The sequence below is a fragment of the Vulpes lagopus genome, chromosome 19, assembly GCF_018345385.1.
Source record: "Vulpes lagopus strain Blue_001 chromosome 19, ASM1834538v1, whole genome shotgun sequence".
In the NCBI taxonomy this organism is placed as follows: Eukaryota; Metazoa; Chordata; class Mammalia; order Carnivora; family Canidae; genus Vulpes; species Vulpes lagopus.
The window spans coordinates 30,883,122-30,906,284 of NC_054842.1; the positions used below are offsets into that span (position 1 = coordinate 30,883,122).

At 41.4% G+C, this 23,163-nt stretch overlaps 2 protein-coding genes across 10 annotated transcripts in view; one reads left to right on the top strand and one right to left on the bottom strand.

Moving 5' to 3' along the window:
• The window catches only part of TMEM108 (transmembrane protein 108), a 351,590-nt gene that overhangs the window by 218,993 nt on the left and 109,434 nt on the right, over positions 1 to 23,163 (top strand). Inside the window, exon 1 of one of the 9 annotated variants that reach the window (XM_041734212.1) lies at positions 18,863 to 18,924. The exons of the other annotated variants lie outside the window; for them this stretch is intronic. The gene's annotated coding sequence lies outside the window, so the exon portion shown is untranslated. Of the gene's footprint in view, positions 1 to 18,862; positions 18,925 to 23,163 lie in introns of those variants that run through there. 9 annotated transcript variants of the gene reach the window in all.
• LOC121478836 (elongation factor 2-like) lies at positions 4,350 to 7,578 on the bottom strand. Its single transcript, XM_041734203.1, is given in 6 exon segments — positions 4,350 to 5,668; positions 5,671 to 6,328; positions 6,330 to 6,425; positions 6,427 to 6,480; positions 6,482 to 7,308; positions 7,311 to 7,578. Coding segments are annotated over 6 exon segments (2,682 nt in total). The 5' UTR covers positions 7,564 to 7,578; the 3' UTR covers positions 4,350 to 4,874.

Sequence of the window (23,163 nt, forward strand, 5' to 3'; positions counted from 1 at the left end):
TTGTTAATACAGTTGAGAAAGCACTAAGACACACCCTTTTTGTGCCAACAGACCTGTAGACATGTCTGGAAATAGAGATTTTAACTTTTCTATTGTCTTTCAAATTACAAGTAAACATGAAATAATTATTAATTGTTATGTTTTCAGAGTCCTTCTGCCTTTTTAGATTGCAAGTGCCACAGATGCTGGTAGTTAGAAGCAAAGATTGCATTTTTACAAAAGAATTATCTTGAGATTTTTCTAGCAAACATTATATTCTATACATCAACCTGTTACCCATGTTTAGCATGACAAAAGGAGGAACAAAACCAAACTCTAATATTATACTAAATTAATTTGACCTTTAATATTGCTGCTTATGCTTTATTTTCAAGTATTCAAAATGTCATCTTTATTTTGGTTTTCTATAAGGTGATTGTGAGCTGTACAAAATGAAGAGAGCTTGCCATTTGTGCTTTGATTTAAAATCTTGGTCCTGCCATTTATTAGCTGCCTCAGTTTCCTTATCTGTATGGGAGGAATAATATAACCTACCATGAAGGGGTTTGTGAGGATTTTTTTTAAAGGTTTGTGAGGATTAAATGAGATTATTACAAGCTCCAAACACATTACTTAACAGATAGTACCTAATAGATGCCAAATAAATAGTAGAAATTATTCATGTAGTTCTCAGTAAGGGATCTGAACTTGAGGACTATGGTTTAAGGTTGGGTGAGAAACCTTGAAAAGAAGGAGAGCTTAATTCTCATTCAGACAGAAGTCCAGGTGGTACCCTGGTGAGGTCCATTCCCAGCCAGCAAGGTTTTCAGCTACCAATAACTACTACCTGAGAATTAAACTCTCTTCCTTTTTTTTCCTTCTAATGTCTCCTAAATCTTATAACCTGGATTGGAATGCCAAGAATGCAAACTTTTTGAGGCCATGGGATATAGGAAAAGATCATGAATTTTCTAATCCTGGGTCTGCAGTTTACTAAATGGGGGACTTTGATTTACCTCTTCACTTATTAAATAGGAAAAAAGAATAATTCCTCCTCCAAGGTCCAGGGAAGTAGTATTTATAAAAATGATAGCATAATGACAGGTTCACAGCACCTGGTACCTGTGTTCCTTGTTCTCAACCTCTCCACTTCCCACACTCATTCCTGGCTCCCCTTTTGTGTTGAAAAATCTGCTTTCTAGCAGGTCATCTCTCAGTTTCCAGTAGCTTCTTAATGGTGTCAGGGCATGTTTATGGAGCATTCCTGGAGCAGAGAGCTCTGACAATCACAGATCTGCCTTCCAGAGGATCTGATGAACCCATCTGAGAGCCTGGAGTAAGTTTTTCAAGAGAAAACGTTTTATTCTTAGAGTTGTTACATAGGAAACAGTGGACTGATCTCTGCTTCAAGTAGCTTACAGTTCACTGACAAAATGTCGGGGGGGGGTGCAGATTTTTTTTTAAAGATTTTATTTATTTATTTGAGAGAGACAGGAAGCACGAGCAGGGAGAGGGGCAGAGGGACAAGTAGGCTCCCCACTGAGCAGGGAGCCCAACGTGGGGCTTGATCCCAGAACTCTGAGATCATGATCTGAGCTGAAGGCAGACACCTAATGAGCCACCCAGGCACCCCAAAACGTAGAAAATTTAAATGTAAAATGGAGAGAATAAAAATTTGCATACACATATATAATATTGAGCAAGTTCTTATTAATGATTTGAGGATAATTCTTCAGTTAGTCTTTACAGATCCATTTACAGAATCCTCACATTTTCTTTTGGTTTAATCTTCAGTCCTAAGCTATCCTGATAGGTAGCTTTTTCATATAGAATAGTAATGTGCCCTGACATTCCTCTTACCAGTGAAACCTTAATGGCGCTTAACATATTATTGATACTTAGTCAAAGTCTTCTATAATTCGTGTTGTCATCTGACTTGGCACTTTAATAGACATAATCTGATTAGTTCCATTTGCTTCTAAAGCTTCTGTAGTCTATGGTAAGATGCCATCCTTTCCTTTATGATAACTGTATTTTGATGACAAGCGTTTTTCTTCTGAAGCTCTTTTGATGGACTTCTGGAAGAATCTCTCTCTCCCCTATGAATACTTGAGGAACTACCAGAAGAAGCCACTGAAAAGTGGATAAGTCCATAATTCTGGACTTGCCACCCTTTGACTCACATGTGCCTACAGAGTGCAAGCCCCAGAGCTTTCACCTATTTATTTAAGAGGGAGATAGTAGTATTCCTATTATGCAGATGAGAAAACTGAGGCTCAGGGAGATTAAATCTTATACCCAGCATTGAATTAGCTACCACTAAATAATAATTTTAATCCCTGGACTCTGACTTCAAGCCAGGTGTTCATTCAACTATTTCACATTATCAGGGAAAATATATGGGTTACTGAACAATGAGTTTTGCAACTGGAGGAGAGTGAGCAATAATATAGTACCCAGTGGGTGCTAGCATAGACAACTTAGTGCAAGGGGAAAAGAAAGTTCCAATATCTAGAGAATGGATGTGATTATTATATATAGGACAGGCCTTGGAAAAATGGATCTGGCACATGAGTTCTTTGAATGGCCCAAGTGGTCAAGAAGATAGTTCCTAAATTGGCACAGTACTTGTGGATGCCCACAGCAGACCTTTCAGGGTACCAATAGGTAAATGGCTTGTGTAAATAGAGCCCAGAGCCAAGAAGAATAAGAATTGGTTTTGTGGATACAAGAGATAAGTGAGACTCTCACTATATGGGGAAGCCACTAAACCAACTCAGTGTATACCTTGAGCCAGCTAGTAAGTGTCTTTGCTTAACACCTAGCTTGTTTCAGGGACCCACATTCAGTAAAGTATTTTCTTGCTTGCCAAGCCACTAACATGTCAGTGTTTTAAACTTTCTAATTTTTAGTAAAAATATTAGAGATCTATTGCCAGGGATCATTCTTTGTAGTGAATAAGATTATTAAGATCTTTGCCCTTTTGGAGCTTACATGCTAATTGGGGAGCTCATACAATATGGAAATTAAAAGAATCAGAACCTTACTGTGCAAAGGTCTAAGATTATTGTGATAGGTGTGACTGGGTAGCTAGTTTGAGTGATGAGGAAAGGCATCTCAGTTGGTGACACTAGGCTAAAATCTGAATAACAGAGGTGCCTCATCCAGTTGAGTGTCTGACTCTTGATTTTGACTCAGGTCCTGATCTCAGGGTCAGGCTCTGCACTGGATGTGGAGGTGCTTAAGATTCTCTCTCACCCTCTCCTCCTTTCCCCCAATCGTACACTCCCCCTCACCACCAAAAAAAAATCTGAGTGACAAGAAAAAGCTTCTCTGCCAGAGTGAACAAAAAGAGACATTCTTGGTAGAACTAAAGGGACAAAGGCCCTGAGGTGAGAACATGTTCAAGATTGTTGAGGAGCAGCTAGAGGGCCAATGTGGCTGGAGTGTGTAATAAGTGAATAGACCAGTGGAATAAGATGGGGTATACAGCGGGTGAGCAGGAGCAACAAATCTGTATTTTATTTTTAGTGTAATGAGGAGCCATTGGAGAATTCTAAACAGAAATAATTTGATATGCTTTATGTTTAGAAAAGATAGCTGACTGCTTTGTGGATAATTGATTATAGGTATTGGAAGTGGAAGTAGGATGACCAATTAGAAGGTGGTTTATAGTAGTCCGGCCAGAGATGGTGATAGCTTAAACAAGGCTGGAAGTCACAGAAATGGAGAAACAAAGTCAGGACACATCTTGGAAGTAAGTCAATAAGACTTGCTCATGGATTGGATGATATAGCGTGAAGGGGTCACATTTAATTAACCCTGGCAGACAACAAGGTAGAACATTTCCTAACTGTTAATTATTTAAGCTGCTTATCCATACTTGAGTTGATAAAGAAGGGGTACGTGAGTCTTTGTTGAATTTGAGTGCTGATGGCAATAACTGCATCATCTCTAGATCCTGGAATAGTTTGAACAAATGGATGGTGAGAAACAAGGGGAAAATTGGGGGGTCTCTTGGAAGTGGTAGCTGTTTCATTCATTCATTCATTCATTCATCAGATAGTTAATATCTGCTAGATACAGCTGAGTGCTGTAAATATAAAAAAGTGAGAGCTACTAGAAAGCTTACACTCTTATGTCCTCGTAGGAATCTTCTCAAACAGCACACCTGGAAGTTACTACATCTTTGGATTGAGATCTGTCTGGACACCAAGTTGGTTAATATTTGCAACAGGCCAGCAGCCCTTTTATTTCTGAGATGGTTGTGGTCTTTCTACAGTAGGTAGGAACAGTTCAAACCTTCTTTTAATGCATTTCTGAAAAGAATGCTGGCATCTCTACTCTTCCTTTTTTTTTTTTTTTTTTTGTCACCACCATATCAAATTTATTATTCCAATGGCACTAATACAGCTGGAGGTGCTCACGGTGACACCGCACAAAGTTTCCTGCCTTCTAGCTTCTGTCCAAAAAGAAAGGTCTACCCGCTCGTTCCTTCCCCCTTTCTGGGGGGAAATCCACTACGGGCCATTTACCCAAATAAACCTCTTAATGCGCTTTTTTTTTTTTTTTTTTGACATTTGAGTTTCTGAAATGGAAAAAAAAATGTTGAGTGTCCCATCCCGCCTCCCCCACCCCCACCGGCAAATAAGTCCCTGCTGCTAGGGCGTTTGTTGCCTCTGAAATTTTGAAGTAAATATTGAAAGAAACGGCATCAAGTGCTCACGTTGAGTGATGGCACTAAGTGGGCCCCAGAACCTGTCAGGTGGAGCGTCACTGGACAGTCTCGAGGTGTCATGTAGAATGCGAGGGCTTGTTGCTGTGGTCGATCATCAGCCGGGTGCAGGGGCTGTGCTGAGTCCCACCTGGGGTGGTGGGCTGCAGGGGAGGGCTGCCTACAATTTGTCCAGGAAGTTGTCCAGGGCAGGGATGCCTTCCTTCAAGCCTTTACGCTTGCGTGTTTCAGCCACCACCTGGCTGGGGCGGCTGGTGTTGTTGAAGGGATCCCCGGGCAGGATCTGCCAGTGGTCAAATATGCACTGGGGGAAGGCCTGGCCACCGGTGTTGGACCTCAGGTCAGCAGTGAAGCCAAAGGACTCATTCACAGGCAGGTAGGCCTTCACAACAAACATGGGAGTGCCAGCCACCTGGGTCTCCTCAAAGACGTGACCTCGCTTCCTATTCAGGACACCATAGATGCCACCAACCACTTGTTCTGGACACTGAATCTCCACAAGGTAGATAGGCTCCATAAGCCGGGGCTGGGCAGTCAGCACACTGGCGTAGAGGCAGCACCGGGCAGTGGGGATAATCTGGCCACCCCCGCGGTGGATGGCGTCTGCGTGCAGGGTCACATCGTGGACATCGAAGCGAACACCACGCATGTTTTCCTCACACAGAGCACCCTCTTTGGTGGCCCACTGGAAGCCAGCTACCACACTATCCTTGATCTCGTTGAGGTACTGCACACCCTTAGTGATATCAGTGAAGACGTTGGGGCCAGTGCCGTCAGGCCCAAAGCACCAGATCTTGCGGGCCTCAGCCACATCCCACTCATAGTTCTCAGCCAGATAGCGGGCCCGCTGCTTGAGCTCCTGGCAGGCGGACACCTCACCCTTGTCAATGTCCTCAGCCAGGCCGTCAGGGAAGGGCCGTGCCTTCATGTACAGCAGGTTGTGCTTGTTGGGGACTTGGACAAGCAGAGCACATTCGACTCCTCACTGACGGTCTCACGATAGGAGACAACAGGGTCAGATTTCTTGATGGGAATGCACACATGGTCCTCCTCCAGGTCCTTCAGACAGATCTCCAGGTGCAGCTCCCCAGCCCCCGCGATGATGTGCTCCCCTGACTCCTCAATGATGCACTGCACCATGGGGTCTGACTTGGCCAGCCGTTTCAGACCCTCCACTAGCTTGGGAAGGTCAGCTGGATTCTTGGCCTCCACAGCAACCTGGACAACGGGGCTCACACTGAACTTCATCACCCTCATGCTGTGGGCATGCTCAAAGGTGGTGATGGTGCCAGTCTTCACCAGGAACTGGTCCACTCCCACTAGACCCACAATGTTCCCACAAGGCACATCTTCAAAGGGCTCAACGTAACGGCCCATCATCAGGATTGTTCTCTGGATGGGCTTCAGGTACAAGTCCTCCTTCTTCCCAGGGGTGTAGTTGGGCCCCATGATCCTGACTTTCAGGCCAGTGGACACCAGCCCCAAGAATACACGACCAAAGGTGTAGAACTGACCTTTGTCGGAGGTTGGCACCATTTTAGAAATGTACATCATGAGAGGGCCTTTGGGGTCACAGCTTTTAATGCCCATGGCTGCCTCGTCGTCTGGGGGGCCCCTCATACAAGAGCTCACAGCGGTATTTCTGGGCTGTCACAGGGGAAGGCAGATGAATGGTGATCATCTGCAGCAAAGCATCCCCGGCAGGTAGCCAGCAGGCGCATCACAGCCTTCAGAAGTGGTTTGCCTTCCTTATCTTTGTCTTCACTTGTCCAGCTTGATGTCCAGCTTTTCAATCAGCTTTGCGGTCTCCTCTTTCTTGAAATTCATGATCGCGTCAAACACCTTGAAAATAGGGTCCAAGATGAGCTGGCAAAACGTCCGCGGTAGCTTCTTGCCGTCAGGGCTGGTGGCTGACTTGCTGAATTTGCCGTTGGCTGGATCAAAATACCGGTCACCCCACAGCTTCTTCATCATGTCCTCCACTTTCTTGGCCCGCTCAGCAGGCCCCAGCTGGCCCTCACCCTTGGCAGCAAATTTGGCCACATACATCTCTGCAAACTGCTTCAAGATAAAGGCCCAACCGTGGAGTCCAGACCCAAAGCCAATGGTCCCAAGTACAGGGTCGATCATGATGTTGCCCATGGGACCGCTCTCGCCCTCCCCGTATGTAGAAATGATGACGTTGACGTTCTCCACAATGCGCTGGAAGGTCTGGTAGAGCTCCTCAGGCTCCAGCTGCAGCTCCAGCAGAGCCGGGTCCATCTTGTTCATCATCAGCACTGGCTTGATGCGCTCCGCAATGGCCTGCCGCAGCACCATCTCTGTCTGCACGCACACACCAGACACACAGTCCACTACCACCAAGGCACCGTCGGTGACACAGAGGGCGGCAGTCACCTCTGAGGAGAAGTCCACGTGCCCCGGGGAGTCGATGAGGTTGATTAGAAAGCCAGAGCCATCCTTACTCTGCTTGATAAAGTTCAAGTCGTTTTCGGAGAGCTCATAGAAGAGTGAGACAGCCGTGGACTTGATGGTGATGCAGCGCTCCTGCTCGTCCTTCCAGGTGTCAGCGAAGCGGGTCTCCCCAGCGCGGCGGAGGCAATGATACCGGCCTTGCACACCAGCGAGTCCGTCAACGTGGACTTGCCGTGGTCCACGTGGGCGATGACGGACATGTTTCGGATGTTGGCCCGGATCTGGTCTACCGTGAAGTTCACCATGGTGGCGGATGGCAGTGGATTCTCCCAGGTAGATCCGAGCGAGGCGAGTCGCGCCGAGGATGGCGGCGACGACGGCGGAAGAGTCATCTCTACTCTTCCTGACTGAGAATCCATGATTGTTCTCTTCATGTTCTCACCTATCCATTTCTGAGATATACTTGTATACAGGGGTAGAAAGTATTACTCTTTTCCTGAAAGTGTATAAAGAGTGCCTAGAGTGCCTTGTTTTTCCCTCACACAAGATCCAAGCTGGGTTCATTTATCACTGAATATTTCCATTTTAAGAAGCTGTTAATTCCAATAAACGTTGATGGAGATTTGAAGCCCAAACATTTTAATGAAGTCATAAATCAAGAAGCTAAAGCAGCTTTCTTTACATGTCCTCACACAACATTAATCTACTGGATAGAAAGTTTCCTACAGTGTTATAGCACCCGCTTTGGGCAGGCAGAAACATTCCCAGCTTGGGTTTTAATAAGCTACCGTGATAGAAGTGAAAAAGTGATATACAGAAACTTGACTCTGTAGTTCAAAATGTCAGGGCACTGTGTGCCCTTTTCTCCTCCCCTCAGATTTTAGCTTTGGCCCTAAAGTTGGGCTTATCAGAGGGTAAGTATCACTAACAGATGTCTTTGTTTCATTAGTTTATCCATGCCCTTTGTAACTGCAGTAACCAATGTACTTACCATTCAAATCAGGTCCCACATTAGTATCCAGCCTTTGTTCTCCATTGCCTCATAAAGTCATCTTTGGAATTCTTTAGCTATTACCTTTATGTGTTAAAATGAGAAAGTGTCCTATTTATGAACCAAATTCTCCCTATTTTTTCAAATGTCTAAAAATATTCCCTTGTTAATAATCTCATACTTAATGCAGTTTTCTTGGGCTCAGTAGATCTCTGCTTCAACATATTGTATCTGTTCTATATAGTGTCATGTATTATTTAATTGCATTTATTATAAAATGGGACATGCACAAGCTTTGCAGATTGCCAAAAGGTTGCCCAGAGGGGCATTTTCTTATGAATTGCATAACTCATGATCTCTTCCTCCTTCCCACTTTCATTTACAGAGCATCCTGTTACCAAGTATTACCATAGTAACATAGAATGATTGTTTTAAAAAAAAAAAAATGGAAGGAAGAAAGACAGCGCTGAGCTTTTATCCCACTGCTTTAGGTTTCTGTGAGCCCACCAACCAAGACAGAGGGTATGGAGAGAGCAGGGGACCCTATCCTCATTTCTATCATTAGAAATGAGAGTGTTGTGATACTTACGTATTTTGAGTATTTGGTTCATCAGATATCTAGTAAGTGCCTACTGGGTGTCAAGCCCCACTGCCTCTCAGTAGAATGCAAGCAGGAGGAGGTGTGGTTCCTGCCTTAAAAAACACATGCGGGGGTAGGGGGAAACTTGTCCAGTAATCCTACCCTTTCACATAAGAGAGTTGTTTCACAAAAATCTTAACAAAAATTCCACCTAGAATCCCTTTTCTGCCAGGCATCTTTTTTCCAAATCTCCTGAGAATGGATTATTGGTTATTATTATAAAACAAATTTTCATTCCAAATACCGTGCTAATGGGATGACAATAAGAACCACCATTTGAAATACTTAAACAAGCCTTCCAAGGTTTTGGAAGTTCTCTGCTGCTATAGATCATAGTGATGGTTTATAAAACTTTACAAGCCAATTGCTTTGTCCTGACCCCTTGAGGATAACCCCCCAGGTAAGGTGGAGATCACCAAAAGAACTCTAGGCAGTGGTGAACTGGAAATGCTTGTACTTTCTTAAAGAAAAATAATCAAAATACCATGGTGGTAATTTAAAGGGAATGAATTGGAGTGACAAGAAATTAGCTAAATTATATTTTCTCCATAAACAATTAAGTAGCAAGGAGCATTTGTGTCATCTGAAGCTAAGATATTGCTTAAATGTATGCTACCTTTGAAAGCTTTAGCTTTATAGCTTTAGTATGCTATATAGGCTACTATTTACTACATTACTATTCTGTCCTAATTATAGTTAAAGTAAATCTGTTTAGTGCTTGGAGATTCTGGTAAGTGTAACAGTGAGATTTCTTTATTTTTTTTTCTTTTTTTAAGATTTATTTATTTATGAGAGAGAGAGAGAGAGAGACAAAGAGAGAGAGAAACAGAGAGAGAGACAAAGAGAGAGAGAGAGGCAGAGACACAGGCAGAGGGAGAAGCAGGCTCCATGCAGGGAGTCTGACATGGGACTCGATCCTGGGACTCCAGGATCACACCCTTGGCTGAAGGCGGCGCTAAACCGCTGAACCACCCAGCGATCCCTACAGTGATATTTCTTTATGGATCTGAAAGTATCCTAGCTCATAGATGAGCTCATGATTTTTCTGAGTTATTAAGATAAATATTAAGGAGTATTCGCTAATAAGAAAAACAGATTTGTTGATTTAATGAGTAGTTGATAATCTTGTATTTATGTCTCCCAAAGGATTTCTGTGAAATAGTTCCTTTCACTTAAATTCAAAAATTACTCATTTCATATAGTATTTTTGAATATGTGTGAATAAGAAAAATCCACACAAAAATTGAGCATTAAAAATTCTTAAAATTTAACCTCCCTTAAATCCCTGAACATAACATTCTTACTGTTTGACTTATTGGAAGGGTGAAAAATTCTCAGTGATAATACTTAGAGATTCCACTGATACTAAAACATAATATTCACTAGTTTGAGTTTGAATTACATCATCCATGCCAACCTCTGCAAGGATGAACTTTTAAACAATCAAGTGACCCAAAGTTACCAATGGAAGAGTGAGGACACAGCTAATCTTCAACCTGCATAATCCAAGCCTGCAGGCAGCATTTCAGCAAAGTCGAGAAGTTAGTCAGTTGTACTGCCCTTCTCAGACCACACAACTGCTGCTAGAGGGCAAAGGATGGGACATCTGCTGTGAAAATCACATCCAGTTTGGAAATGATTGTTTTCTTTCTCTCAAGCCTGAGGTAAGAGCTAAAGTTAGCTCTGCTATTTCAGAGCAGTTATTTGATTTGTCCATATGGAGTGGTCAGTATCTCATCCTACAAAGAGGAGAATCAGTGACTACTATAGAGTATTGGGGTTCTAGAAGTGAAAATCCTTGGAGTTTATATACTCAAAGAAGTAGATAAAAGTATTGATTCACCCCAAAAAAGGTTATCCTTTATGCTCTTTTCTCTGTTGGTAATAGATTACTTTAGCCATCCCATCCTCTTGTCCAGATTGCTCATGAGCAAGAACCTCAATTTATAGCTGCTTGTCTGTGACTAGGGATTGAGTCTATGAAGTTGGTATTATGACTTTCTTGGGGGAAAGCCAGCTGAGACTGAACTTATGTCCACAGGTGACAACACCATTTTCTAACAAAGAAAACCTCATTTCCTCTCCCAAGTTGTCATTACATTCTATTCCTTTCTGCTTTGGGTAAAAAATCATCACAAAGAGAAGCAGTAGTCATGTTCTAAGCACATGTTCTGGCTTTTAAAACAGTCTGTGTTATGGATCTAAATCTGTTTGGAGAAAAAGATGAGACCATGAACATGCCAAATACTTACCACAAACAGAACTGGACTTGATGGTTAACTCTAAAACAGGCAAGGGAGAAAATACCTAGCTTACAGAATTGCTAAGGTAAATAAATAAGAGAATGCAGGTGTGTCAATCAGGAAAACAGGAAGCAGAACTCCCACTAGATGATAGTTAAAGCAGAAAGGGATTCCATATAAGGAGTTAAGCTTATGAAACCATTGGAAATCTGAGACAATAGAAAGCAGAAACTATTAGATCCAAGGACACACCACTATAGCATCAATCCAGGAGTCAGGGAACTACCCCTTTATGGACCCCAGGAATCACCACAATCATCTCTAGACACCAGCAGGCCATAACCAGGATACTGAAATGCTGAATACAGCTGCCACACTGCTTCTCATTCTGAGCAGGACCTGGCCTGTCAACATCTATAGAAGGAGGACAATGGCCTCTTGCTTGCTTCTGCCTTACAGGTTTCCCACAAGCATATAGTACACATCTAGAACACTGCTACACACAATAGTCTAGAGAACATAATTTTAAGCTTTTCAACCTCTCCAGCTAGAAAAAGGATAGAAGTTGAGAAAATCAAGTCACTTTATTTACCAGAGCAGAAAAGTACTTAACCCAGTGCTTGCTCAATTCTAGTTGTATTACTGCTGCTTTTGATATTCAGATGTAATATACTTTTAACTGCTGATGTCTCAGCCCTCATTTCCTAGAGTTCTTTTGACAAGTTGATTTTTAATGACACCCAGATGACTGAGGAGTTTATGTTGGCACTATTGGCTTGGGAGGCCCTTTTGATTTGGTTGAGACTGCTGCTGCAAAAGCTCTCAGAGCACAAGTCATGATCAGGTTGCCCACGGAACATACAGCTTTATTTGGGGATATCCCTTATTAGCAGGTAAAATCCAGAGGCTCAGTTAGCAGTTCCAGGGGAGAAACAGTTTGGTCCATATGCTATAGAATTGTGCCATCCAGTATGATGGCCACTAAACACATGTGGTGATTTAAATTAATTAAAATTAGAGGCAACTTGGGTGACTCAGTTGGTTAAGCATCTGAGTCTTGATTTCAACTCTGGCCATGATCCCCGGGTCCTGGAATCTATCCCTGTGTGGGGCTCCCCACTCAGTGGGGAGTCTGTGTGTCTCCCTCTCCCTCTGCCCCTACCTCAGCTCATGCTCCTTCCCTCTCGCTCTCTCTTTCTCTCAAACAAATCTTTTAAAACTTTAATTAAATAGAATTTGAAATTTTCAATAGCCACATGTATTAGTGGCCACCATAATGGATGGTACAGATACAGAGTATTTCCATCAATTGCAGAAAGTTCTATTAGCACTGTTAGAATGTGTCTTCAAGTGTGAATCAAAACTTACAAGCATATCTCTAAACTGTACAATCTTTTTATTTTTTTATTTTGTTTTTTAAAATATTTATTTATTCATGAGACACAGAGAGAGCGAGAAGCAGAGACGCAGGCAGAGGGAGAAGCAGGCTCCATGCAGGGAGCCTGATGCGGGACTCCATCCTGGGACTCCAGAATCATGCCCTGGGCCGAAGGCAGACACTAAATCGCTGAGCCACCCAGAGATCCCCTAAACTGTACAATCTTTGTAAATTTTTTTGAAATATTCATGACATCAAGTATCATTTTAGGACTCCAATCCTTTCCTAGTCTAGCACTTTTACATGACCCCCAAAGCTGTCCTTTGTGTTTGGCAAGGAAAACTGGGAGTATAGTGGTGGCTGTTTGATACCTCAGTGACCAATTGACCATTATAAAAAGTTTGTTATTCTTGGTTGGGCCGGTTTGGCATAGATCCACTAGGAATCATCAAAGCTCGATATAGACAAGACAGGATCCTTTGATTATGTGTGTTTTTTTTTTAACTTAACTGTCTCCAGAGAGCAGCTGCTGCTTGCCTCTAACATTCTGTATGCCTCTGAGGTTTGATGTCCTACCTTGAAGCTTTAAAATAATTCAATTAAAAATTTATCCTTGAGAGGTGCCTGGATGGTGCAGTTGGTTAGGTGTCTGACTTTTGGTTTTGGCTTGGGTCTTGATCCTGCGGTCATGAGATCAAGTTCCATTGTCAGGCTCTGCATTAGACACAAAGGCTGCTTGAGACTCTCCCTCTGCCTACCTCAACTCGCTTTCTTTCTCTCAAATCAATATTTTAAAAATAATAAAAATAAAAATTTATCCTTGAGCTCCCAACCTGTTAATAGACAAAACACATGTTTTGGATTGGATGTGATCATTGTAGCCTGCACTATAATGCAGCTCTCATTTGCAGATGAAGGATACCGATCTTTGCATCATTCACTGAGGCTACAGTTCTGTGATTCTGAGTCTTGCCTCTAGGAACCTTTATGGCCAGTGTCCCTATCATTCATTCTGTACCTATAGGCTTCCGTCTCTACCTTCCATCCTTGGCAAGCACAGATATGTTGGGAGAATATCCCAAGATTGGACTGCCAAGTAAGGAAATGCAGTGGAAAGATATCAACTGAACTTCTTCAAAAAGCCTAAGTGAGACCATTGAGAACAAATGAACTATTTATGCTGTTTTCTCTTCCAGGTTCTGTAATTCTCATATCAAGTCATCTGACAACAAAGCTACATGTTATTATTCGGTTTTCCATAGAAATATTTTCACCACCCTAGAATTTTATATTATGCTTTTAGCTTTTCTTGAAAGTAGCTGTATGTAAAAATGTCCTGCACTATTTTAAAAAATATTTCAAAGACACCATTTACTGTGTTGTTTGGTAGCCTCTTCCATGAAGACTTGGCAGATAAATTCCTCTTATAATTCATTACTAGGGCAAAAGTTGTCTTTACAGATGAACTTACATGCTACCTCTTTGAAATGTTGAGAGTTATGCAATTCATCCCAGTCTTGGCTTCAAGGAAGCTCTAAAAATTTTTTTTGTTCATTTGGAGTTCTCCTAGCCTAGATTATTTCACATGATATTCCCCTACCCAGCCTTATCATCACTTGTTCTTATAATTATACCTTTTTACATTTAAGAGTTTTAGTTTTTGTTATTGTTGTTTTGTTTTAGTAATTTTTTGTTCTTATAAACATCCTATTATCTTTGAACATAGATTAAACATCAATAAACCAGTAAATGGCAACTTAGATATGAGTAGTCACCTGTGGAGGCTTTTAAAATGTATATGTCTGGAGCTTACCTCACAGCTAGTGAATCAGAATTGCTGGGGGTAGGACTGGAGTGTGTGAGTGTAATGTGTTATTATAAATCTCAACAGGTAATTCTGATGTGTTCTTTTGGTTAAGAGCCATTGAAGTAACTCAGTGGTGTAAAATGGTGTAAAATTTTTTTTAAAAAAACCTAGAATTAAACAGTTAATGAATTGAGTCATAGCTGTCCTGTGTGAGATGCTGGGTCAAGCAAGTAGTGACAAATGCTTAAAGAACTTCGAATGTAAAGGGATAAAGTTGTTGTAAAGTCATGATTCCAGTGGAGTTGACTTCATTCATTTGTTCATTCCAGCTATGTGTTAGGCACTGAGGATACCAAAATGGTACAGTCTCCTGCATCTAAGGAGCTCACAGTCTAGTGGGACTATGAGACATATAATGACTAGACATTATAATAAATACAGATATGAAGACATATCCAAAGCATCATAGAAGCCCAAAGATTTATCTGGCCAAATCTTTGAGGGAAGAAGTCAGAGAGAGCTTCCTGAAGGAAACATCTAGAGATCTGAGTCTCAAAGAATGAATAAGAGTTATTGAGATAAAAGGTTTTTCTGGAAGAGGTACCAGTGATTTGTGGGAAACTGCATACTATGTATAAGTCATCTATTGCTGCACAGCAAATTACCCCAAAACTGAGTGACTTAAAACAAACAAACTTATTTATCTTACTATTTCTTATAAGTCAGGAATTTGGAAGTAGTTTAGCAGAAGGGTTCTTCCTAGAGGAGTCTCATTTGGTTACGGTCATCTGAAGGCTTAACTGGAATGGGAGGGACTGCTTCTGAATGGTTCCCTCATATGGCTACTAGCAAGAGGTTCCATTTCCTTACCATGTGAGTTTCTTTATATACCTACCCACGTGTCCTCATTATAGGATACCTGGCTTCTCCCAGAGTAAGTGATCCAAGAAATGGCAAGGAAAAAGCCAGACCATCTTTTATGACCTGGTCTTGGAAGTCATACAAAATTCTAGTGATTATACAGGTCAGTTTTATGCAACATGGGAGGAGACTATACAAGAGTATACGACACAGAAGGTCAAGATCATCTGGAGAGCTGGCTACTACATAAGGACATCAAGCTTAAGATGAGGGTGTGGCAGAAGAATCTGGCAAGGTGCTGAGTTCAACCAATCATGAAGGAGCCCAAAGGCCATCATTAAGTAGATAAGACTTTATTTGGTAGGCAATATGAAGTCACTTAAGGAACAGTAAGAAGACAATTAATAGTGTCAGATTTACATTTTAGAAAGGCCTCTTGGAAAATATGGAGAAAGAGTTTGGAACAGAAGGGCCAGTGGGCTGTCATAAAGTCCAGTGAGATGATGTAGACCCAGGCCAGGGCAGTTGTGATATGGAAAAGGAGGCCTTTGCTATTCAAAATGTGGTCCATGGAGCATAATGCCAAGTAGCATTGGCATCACCTGAGAGCTTTTAGAAATGTAGGATTCCAGGCATCATCCTAGATGTACTGAACAGAATCTGGTTTATATGGACATAAAAGTTTGAGAAGTAGTAGAGGATGTAGTAGGAATAATTAGGAATGTGAGTGTTGAGAAAAAAAGAGGACAGAAATCCTATTTGCTCCACTTCAAAGCTAGAAAAAGCATGTTGCAAACAATTTTACCTAAACCTACAGAATGAGTTCAGAGAGCTATGTATATGCACATTGTCACTGTTAATGTGATACAATCTAATAACAAGACATTCTCTTTTATTATAAATTGTAGCCATATAAGTGGTGCCAAGAAAGGAAGCCTACCAAATACTTCCCTGTTGTAAAGTTTTATATTATTTTCTAACCAGCTTATCTGTTTTATTGGAGAGTCTGAAGAACAGATACCTAAATTTTCAGAAAGGAGGCCATGAGGAATAGAATAATATGATAACAGATTTGGAAAGCTACAAGATAATGTACATTCTGGAAAATGTCCTGATTTTAAGATGACCTTTCCAAGCATTGTCTTTTCTGGAATCAGATTTGGGAGCCAATTAACTGCTGGGACTCACACAGTAAATGCTTGCCAGGAAATCCATTACTTGCATTATGGTCAATGGAAACCACCACCCAGTGGTTTTTGCACTTGTTAAGTACAAGGGCATCATGTGATGTCTGCAGGCTAGCAAGCACCAATTGTCATATACTATGTGTGTCAGTCTTTGCTTTTTTCTTTCATTCCTCTTCCCAGTTCTTTGCAATTAGGAAAATTATATAAATGAATTTGTTCTGGATCTCAGAATTTAAATACATATTTTACCAAGTTCTGTAAAGAAAGAAAGAGGGAGGAAATATGAATGAATGACTAGAAAGACAGAAGGAGAAGGAAGGAGAAGAAAGGAAAGGGAAAGAACCTCCAGAATACTTATAACCAAGCATTGGCACAGTGAGAGTGCTTTGTTCATGGAGGAGGAAGAGTTTCCGGTGAGTTACTGATCATTTACTGAATCATCTTTAACTGGCTTCTCACAGTCTCTGAAGTTACCCATTGCCATCTAAAGTGATTAGGCAGATCCCTGACTGGTAAATCTGAGGTTGCCAATAATTATACTGCCTTAGGTTGTAAAGCTCTAACCTGCCTATCACATATAAACTCCTGTGGGATTCCCCAGGATCATCCCTAATTGTAACTAGGAAGTTCTCAATAGTACTGCACCCCTCCTGAGCTTCATGGGCTTCCATGTCAAAACTTCCAACCCAAATCCTAGGTGAGTATTGGCATTCACTTTCTCCTCATGGAAATGAACTAGTGAAGAGGTGAGAGATGCTATTTAAGATCATTCCCCACTATTTTGTGAAAGATAAACTTCATTTTCATCTTTTTAATTATGTCAACATACCAGGCATCACATCCCTATTCCTCAAAAGATTTACTTTTGAAGGTATTCTTTGAGATTCCAAAAAAAAATCATTTATCAGAGAATTTGCAACCTACCCTCTCCCCCAGTCCCCAGCTTCAGCTTCCCTGGTTCTCATTACCCTACTCTTTTGTGTTTCTTTCTTTTTTTTTTCTTTTGTATTTCAACCCATAATACTAATCACCTTCTAAACCACAATATAATTTACTTACCTTTATTATCAAGCTCCCACCACTAGAATATAAACTAAATGAAATTAGGAGTTTTAGTCTTTTGTGTTTACTGCTGTACCCCTAGCACCTAGAATGTATCTAGAATATCATACAAACTCAGTATTATTTGAATAAAGATCCTAAGGAACCTTGAACCTCAGTACCTTTATTTAGAGATAATGAGAATGCAGAGTTTGTGACTTGCTGAAGGTCACACAACTAGTTGCAGAGGCAGATGTAGAACATGGACCCAGATCTTCCTCTCAAGACTATGTTATTTCCACCACCCCTTGCTGCTTTTGGCTGGTGGAGCTAGGTTTGGAACTGGAGGCTATTGGTCCTAATCCATAAGAAGGGACTTTCTGAGTCCTGCCCAGAAATAGGCAAGTATTACAGACATCTCCTGCTCTCAGAAAGATCTTGGTAGTCAGATGTGGCTGAAGCCTTTTGTTTCTTGGTCATATTAGCCAATTTTTGCTGCTAGAATTGTCTCCCTGCTTCAGGAATGCTCCCACATACATACACACAATTCTCCAGAGCTACCTCAAATCAGCACACAGCTCGGTCAGAAAAAGGCCATAGTCTCAGCCCCAGCCTTCCTTGGTACAGCTTGGGTAGAGGAACTGGTGATGGAATTATTGAGGTGCTGAAGCCTCTCTTCTAAGCCATTCCATTGAAAAGAAAACTCCACCATTTTGACCTTTGAACAATCCCAGATACTATTTTTAGTGATTCTTATCACTCCTAGCTCACACACCCTAGCTCTGCCCCTCAAAACCATACCTCAGCATCTGGGCGGTAATGTCATGCCCTTTGCCCTACCTCATTACACCTTTACCATCCCCAAGGATCCAAAAAGGAGAATTGGAGAAACCAGGCAAGTTTGAGCAAACTAATTGAGGATGAGAGTCAAGAGTTCTATATAAAAGGAAGAACTGGGAAACCTAGGAAGAGCACCAAGAAATAGGCAGGGGTTAACAACCCTGCAGAGGCAAGTTATCTAGGGAATTGAATCAACTACATCAAAGTGTCATTAGAAAATATTAACTTTTTACCCACCAAGTAATATGTTAATACTTCTCTCACAAGGTCCAAAACATTCCTATTACAATTTTCAGTAGAAATACTTAAATTTAGTGGTTCAAAAGTCATTGCTTGGAAATGATTTCTTACATGATGTTGGATTTCTAGAGAAAAATAATGAGTCTTCCTGCACCTTCGATGCTGTTCATAAGAGAGAGAATAAGAATTAACAATATGGTTCAATAGGCTTCACAGGATTATCCAGCTAGCATATGAGTTCAGGAAGTGTCTCATTTTCAGGGAAAGAGTGATTAACACACCAGGCACTCCTCTGACTCTCCTGGGACTTAAAGGAGGCAAAGCTCAAAGATTACATTTACAGACTATCATGAGCCAGCTCCTACACCTAGAAACATGCCAAGTCTGTTTTTATCATTTCATCCCTCTCTAGCCCACAGGCTGCCCTTATTTCTGCCACCTTGCATTTATTCATCTGAATCACTGCTGTGTTAGGCTCTGTGTCAGACATGCACCAAAGAGGCAAAGAGGAGTCCTACACAACCTCTGTCTTCGAAGACCTCAGATGGTTTATAAAGATGTAAGTAGGTAAGCCTGTAATTAATAGCTATTGGCAAAATTAATGCATCATAATAAAAATACATTGACAGTAGCTTGTGAGCTCTTATATCTGCTTTAGGAAGTACAGCAGGCCTCAGAAAGGAGTTACCATCTGAGCTTCATGCCTCATCATTTCCTTTAAGGCCACCAGACTCCCAGATTCTCATCAATAAGCCCAAGTAGGATATTCCCACACCTAGGACTTTTTTTGTCTTTTATTCTTTAGTAGATAATTGATTTGTGGTCTAACACTTAAGGCATTGAAAGAGCATACTGGATCCCCTGACTCTAACTCAGCCTTGTAGGAACACCATACACATCCTGTTTAAGATTTTTTAAATTTATTTATTCATGAGAGACACAGGCAGATAGAGAAGCAGGCTCCATGCAGGGAGCCTGATATGGGACTTGATCCCAGGACTCCAGGATCACGCTCAGGGCCGAAGGCAGACGCTCTACCACTGAGCCACCCAGGCGTCCCACACACCCTGTTTATAGTTGATAGACAACAAAGCTTCAGGAGGCTAAAGGACTGCCCACCATCACATAACTAACCATAGGCAGAGCCAAGTCTAGGACCAGACCACAGTTTTGTACATTTAATGGTACTTTGTGGGTCCTTCCAAGGAACACAGATCTATCAGTATAATAGAGTATATATAGGAATGGGCATGACACTCAAAGAAGGGGTGATATGTTTGAGATATTACTAATCCTAGAATTAAAAGGAACCCTAGAGTCATCTAACACACTTCTCTCATTTTCTTGATGCAGAAAGAGAAGCCAGAGAAAGTGAACTTAACCTTTTCAAATAGAGGAGGTACTACCCTCTATGTGGAACTTGTATGTGATTGTTTTTGGTTGTCACAATGTCTAGTGAATGACACTGGCTTTCAGTAGGCAGGTGCCAAGGATGCTAAACATATTAGAATGAAAGGAACAGCCTTACCCAAAGAAAACTCACCCAGCCCCAGATGTCAATAGCACATTGAAAATTACGAGATTCATATGACTTTGCTTCCAGCAAAAAAGGCTGTTAGAAGTGAGGAGAGGCCTGGCTCTGTGGTAGTTTACAGAGCAGTAGTTCATCATTGTGTGTGTGTGTTTGGGAGTGGGTCATAAAACCCTCTGATAAAACCTCTTTGTGCAAACTTTCATATACACATAAACTTTGCACTTAATTTTAGTGGGTTTATGAGCTCATTTAAGCCCATCTATGGACCCCAGGTTAATAACTCTGGCCTAGAAAGGCATAAAGGTAGAAGAAATTAAATATGTATATATTTTCTTATGGATAAAACAATGTTTGCCTAATGGACTGAATAATAAATGTGTCTTTTTTTTTCCCCTATCAAGTGGGCACAGTGCTATCCAGACTATTAGATTGTCTTTTGTTCATAGGAGCCTTGGATTTTATCCATCTCTTGAAAATTATAGCTAATATTTCCTAGTGAGAGCCAACTGAACACTGATTCTGCTTCCAGCACTTTCCTCCCCTTTCTTGCCCCCACAGAAGCAGGACAGAGGTGGAAGTGTATACATACTTCAAAGGCTCCCTCTCCCTGAGCTCTGAAGAGACCTTCTGTTAGAAAGACTGCAGGTTTTAAATACTAGTCAAGCTGTAAATCATACACTTTTAAAATTCTTCTAAGTGGGCAATATCTTACTCATTAAATCAGCTAGATGGCAAAATGTTCCATTTCAGGATACTGTATTCTTTCCATTTGCAACAGGTAGTGGATTATGAACCTTCTGTGGTGCTGTCAGAGGAGGGGAGGGCAAGGATGAAGGTGGAGAGAAGGACTGAGGAGAGGAGAGGAAGGGCAGACAGCTGGCTACCACTCTGTGAGAAAACACTTAGGATCTCATGTAAAAGGGCCAGACTGACATTTCAGATAGTTACTCTTTAAGAGTTTTACCTGTGTCTCATTTTTACCTGACAGAACTCTCTGGAGCATACTTTCTTGTCCATTTTACTAATGAAGAAACTATAAGAGAGATTAAGTGACTTTTTCAGTTAAATCAAAATTCAGTTCAGCCCTTTGTGACTCCTAGGCCAAGTTTTCCCCCACCCTAGTGCTTCCCAGACACCCAGCTAGTTTGTGTAAATGAGTGAATGCAACCAACAATGCTTTCTTCTTTTTCTTCTAAGTTTTTGTTTAAATTCCAGTTAACTTACAGTGTAATATTAGTTTCAGGTATAGGATTTAGTAATTTATCATGTACATACAACACCCAGTGCTCATCACATGTGCCCTCAATGCCCATCACCCATATCCCACCCCAGCTTTCCTCCCCTCAGCAGCCCTTCATGTGTTCTCTATAGTTAAGAGTCTGTTTTATGGTTTGCCTCTCTTTTTTCCCCTTTGTTCATCTATTACATTTCTTAGACTCTACATATGAGTGAAATCATATGGTATTTGCCTTTCTCTGACTTATTTCACCTAGCATAATACTCTCCAGCTCCATCCACGTGGTTACAAGTGGCAAGATTTCATTCTTTTTTATTTAGCCAACAATGCTCAAACAGCTGAAGTTATTTGTGCAGCAGGTGCTTCCATAATGTCAAATTATAGCAGCCTCCCTAGCTACAGGACTTCTCAAGTTGCTCTGGATCATTCCAGGATGTTGAGGACAAGGCTGCAGATATTAATTTAACTTTTCTGATGGTCTGTTCTCCTGTCAAGACAACATCTTCTGGGCTTCCTTCTCTCTTTCTCATGACTTTGAATCTTTCCTTCTCGATTGTTGGGAGAGACCAAGGCCTCTGCTAAATGCATAGTGCCTGGGAATGGAAGTCCCTAAGAGCTCCCCAGACCTGGCCTGGACACATCAAAAGGGAGTTTGCAGGCATGCCTGGCTTGTGGATTGTGGATCTCAGTCAGTAGAGCATGCAACTCTTGATCTCAGGGTTTTAAGTTTGAGCCCCACATTGGGTGTACAAATTACTTAAAATTAAATCTTTTTTAAAAGGGAGGTGGAGTTTGCATCTACTTTCGCAGGGTGGCTTCCTCTTAGCTTAGTTTTGTCTCCCAAAGTTCTTTGCCGTGATCCCCTTGGAGATTTGTTTTTCTCTGAGTTCAGCCAAATACAGTGTGTGCTAATAGGCAAGAAGTCCTTTTCCACTGTCTCCTGTGGTAGGGTTGTTGTTCTTGCTGAATGAATGACTCCCTTCCCACCGTGATAGTACTTTTACCATTCTCTCGTGTGACTAGGATCTGATTAACTGAATACCCTGTTTCTAAGAAGTGATCTTTCTGAAGGTAGTCGACCTTTGTTTGTACCATTACTCTTTGCTAAGTGTGAGTTTCCACCCCGGCCCATTTCCAACAGAGTTGATGGAGGAGCTTACCTCTACCAAAGTCTCTGAGTGAAATTCTACTGCGTTTCAGGGCATTCATAGCCTCTCCTGTTCTGAACTTATTGAGAAATATCTCATTAAACAGAACTAATGAGATTAAAATCCTTTTTATCTGCTTCTCTGAGTCTCCTCTTCTTATGCCTGAAACTATTGGTTCCACGTTGGTGCTTTATTTTCCTATTTCCGACAGGAAGAACCACAAATATTCAATCAGACTTTGGAAATGGTTCTAAGAATTCCAGTGCCAAGCATGGAGCCCAAAAACTATTGAAAGTCCTATCATTTGAGGATTTTTAAGGGGAAATGGAAAGAGCACTAACCCCACAAGTCAGGAAACCAAAATAGACCCAATCAACTGCCCCACTGATCCATGTCACTTTCTCATCCAGTTTCCACAACGGTGAAGAGTTTTACACTTAGATATTCTCTAAAGCAATGCTGTCCACTAGAAATATAATAGGAGCCATGTAAGTAATTTTAAATTTTTTAGTAGCTGCATTAAAGCTGGGAAAAATAAACCGGTGAAATTAATTTTCATAATGTTTTAACTTAATGTATCCAAAACAGTATTGTTTCAACATGTAATCATATATTTCATGTTCTTTGTCCATGCCAAGTTTTTGAAACCCAATGTGTAGTTTACACTAAGAGTGCATCTTAGTTCAGACTAGACACACTGCAAATGTTTGTGGCCGCATGTAGCTAATGACTACTATATTGGACAGTATAGTTTTTTTTAAGGTTTTATTTATTCATGAGACACACATAAAAGAGAGGCAGAGACATAGGCAGAGGGAGAAGCAGGCTCCATGCAAGAAGCCCAGTGTGGGACTAGATCCCAGCACTCCGGGATCACACCAGGAGCC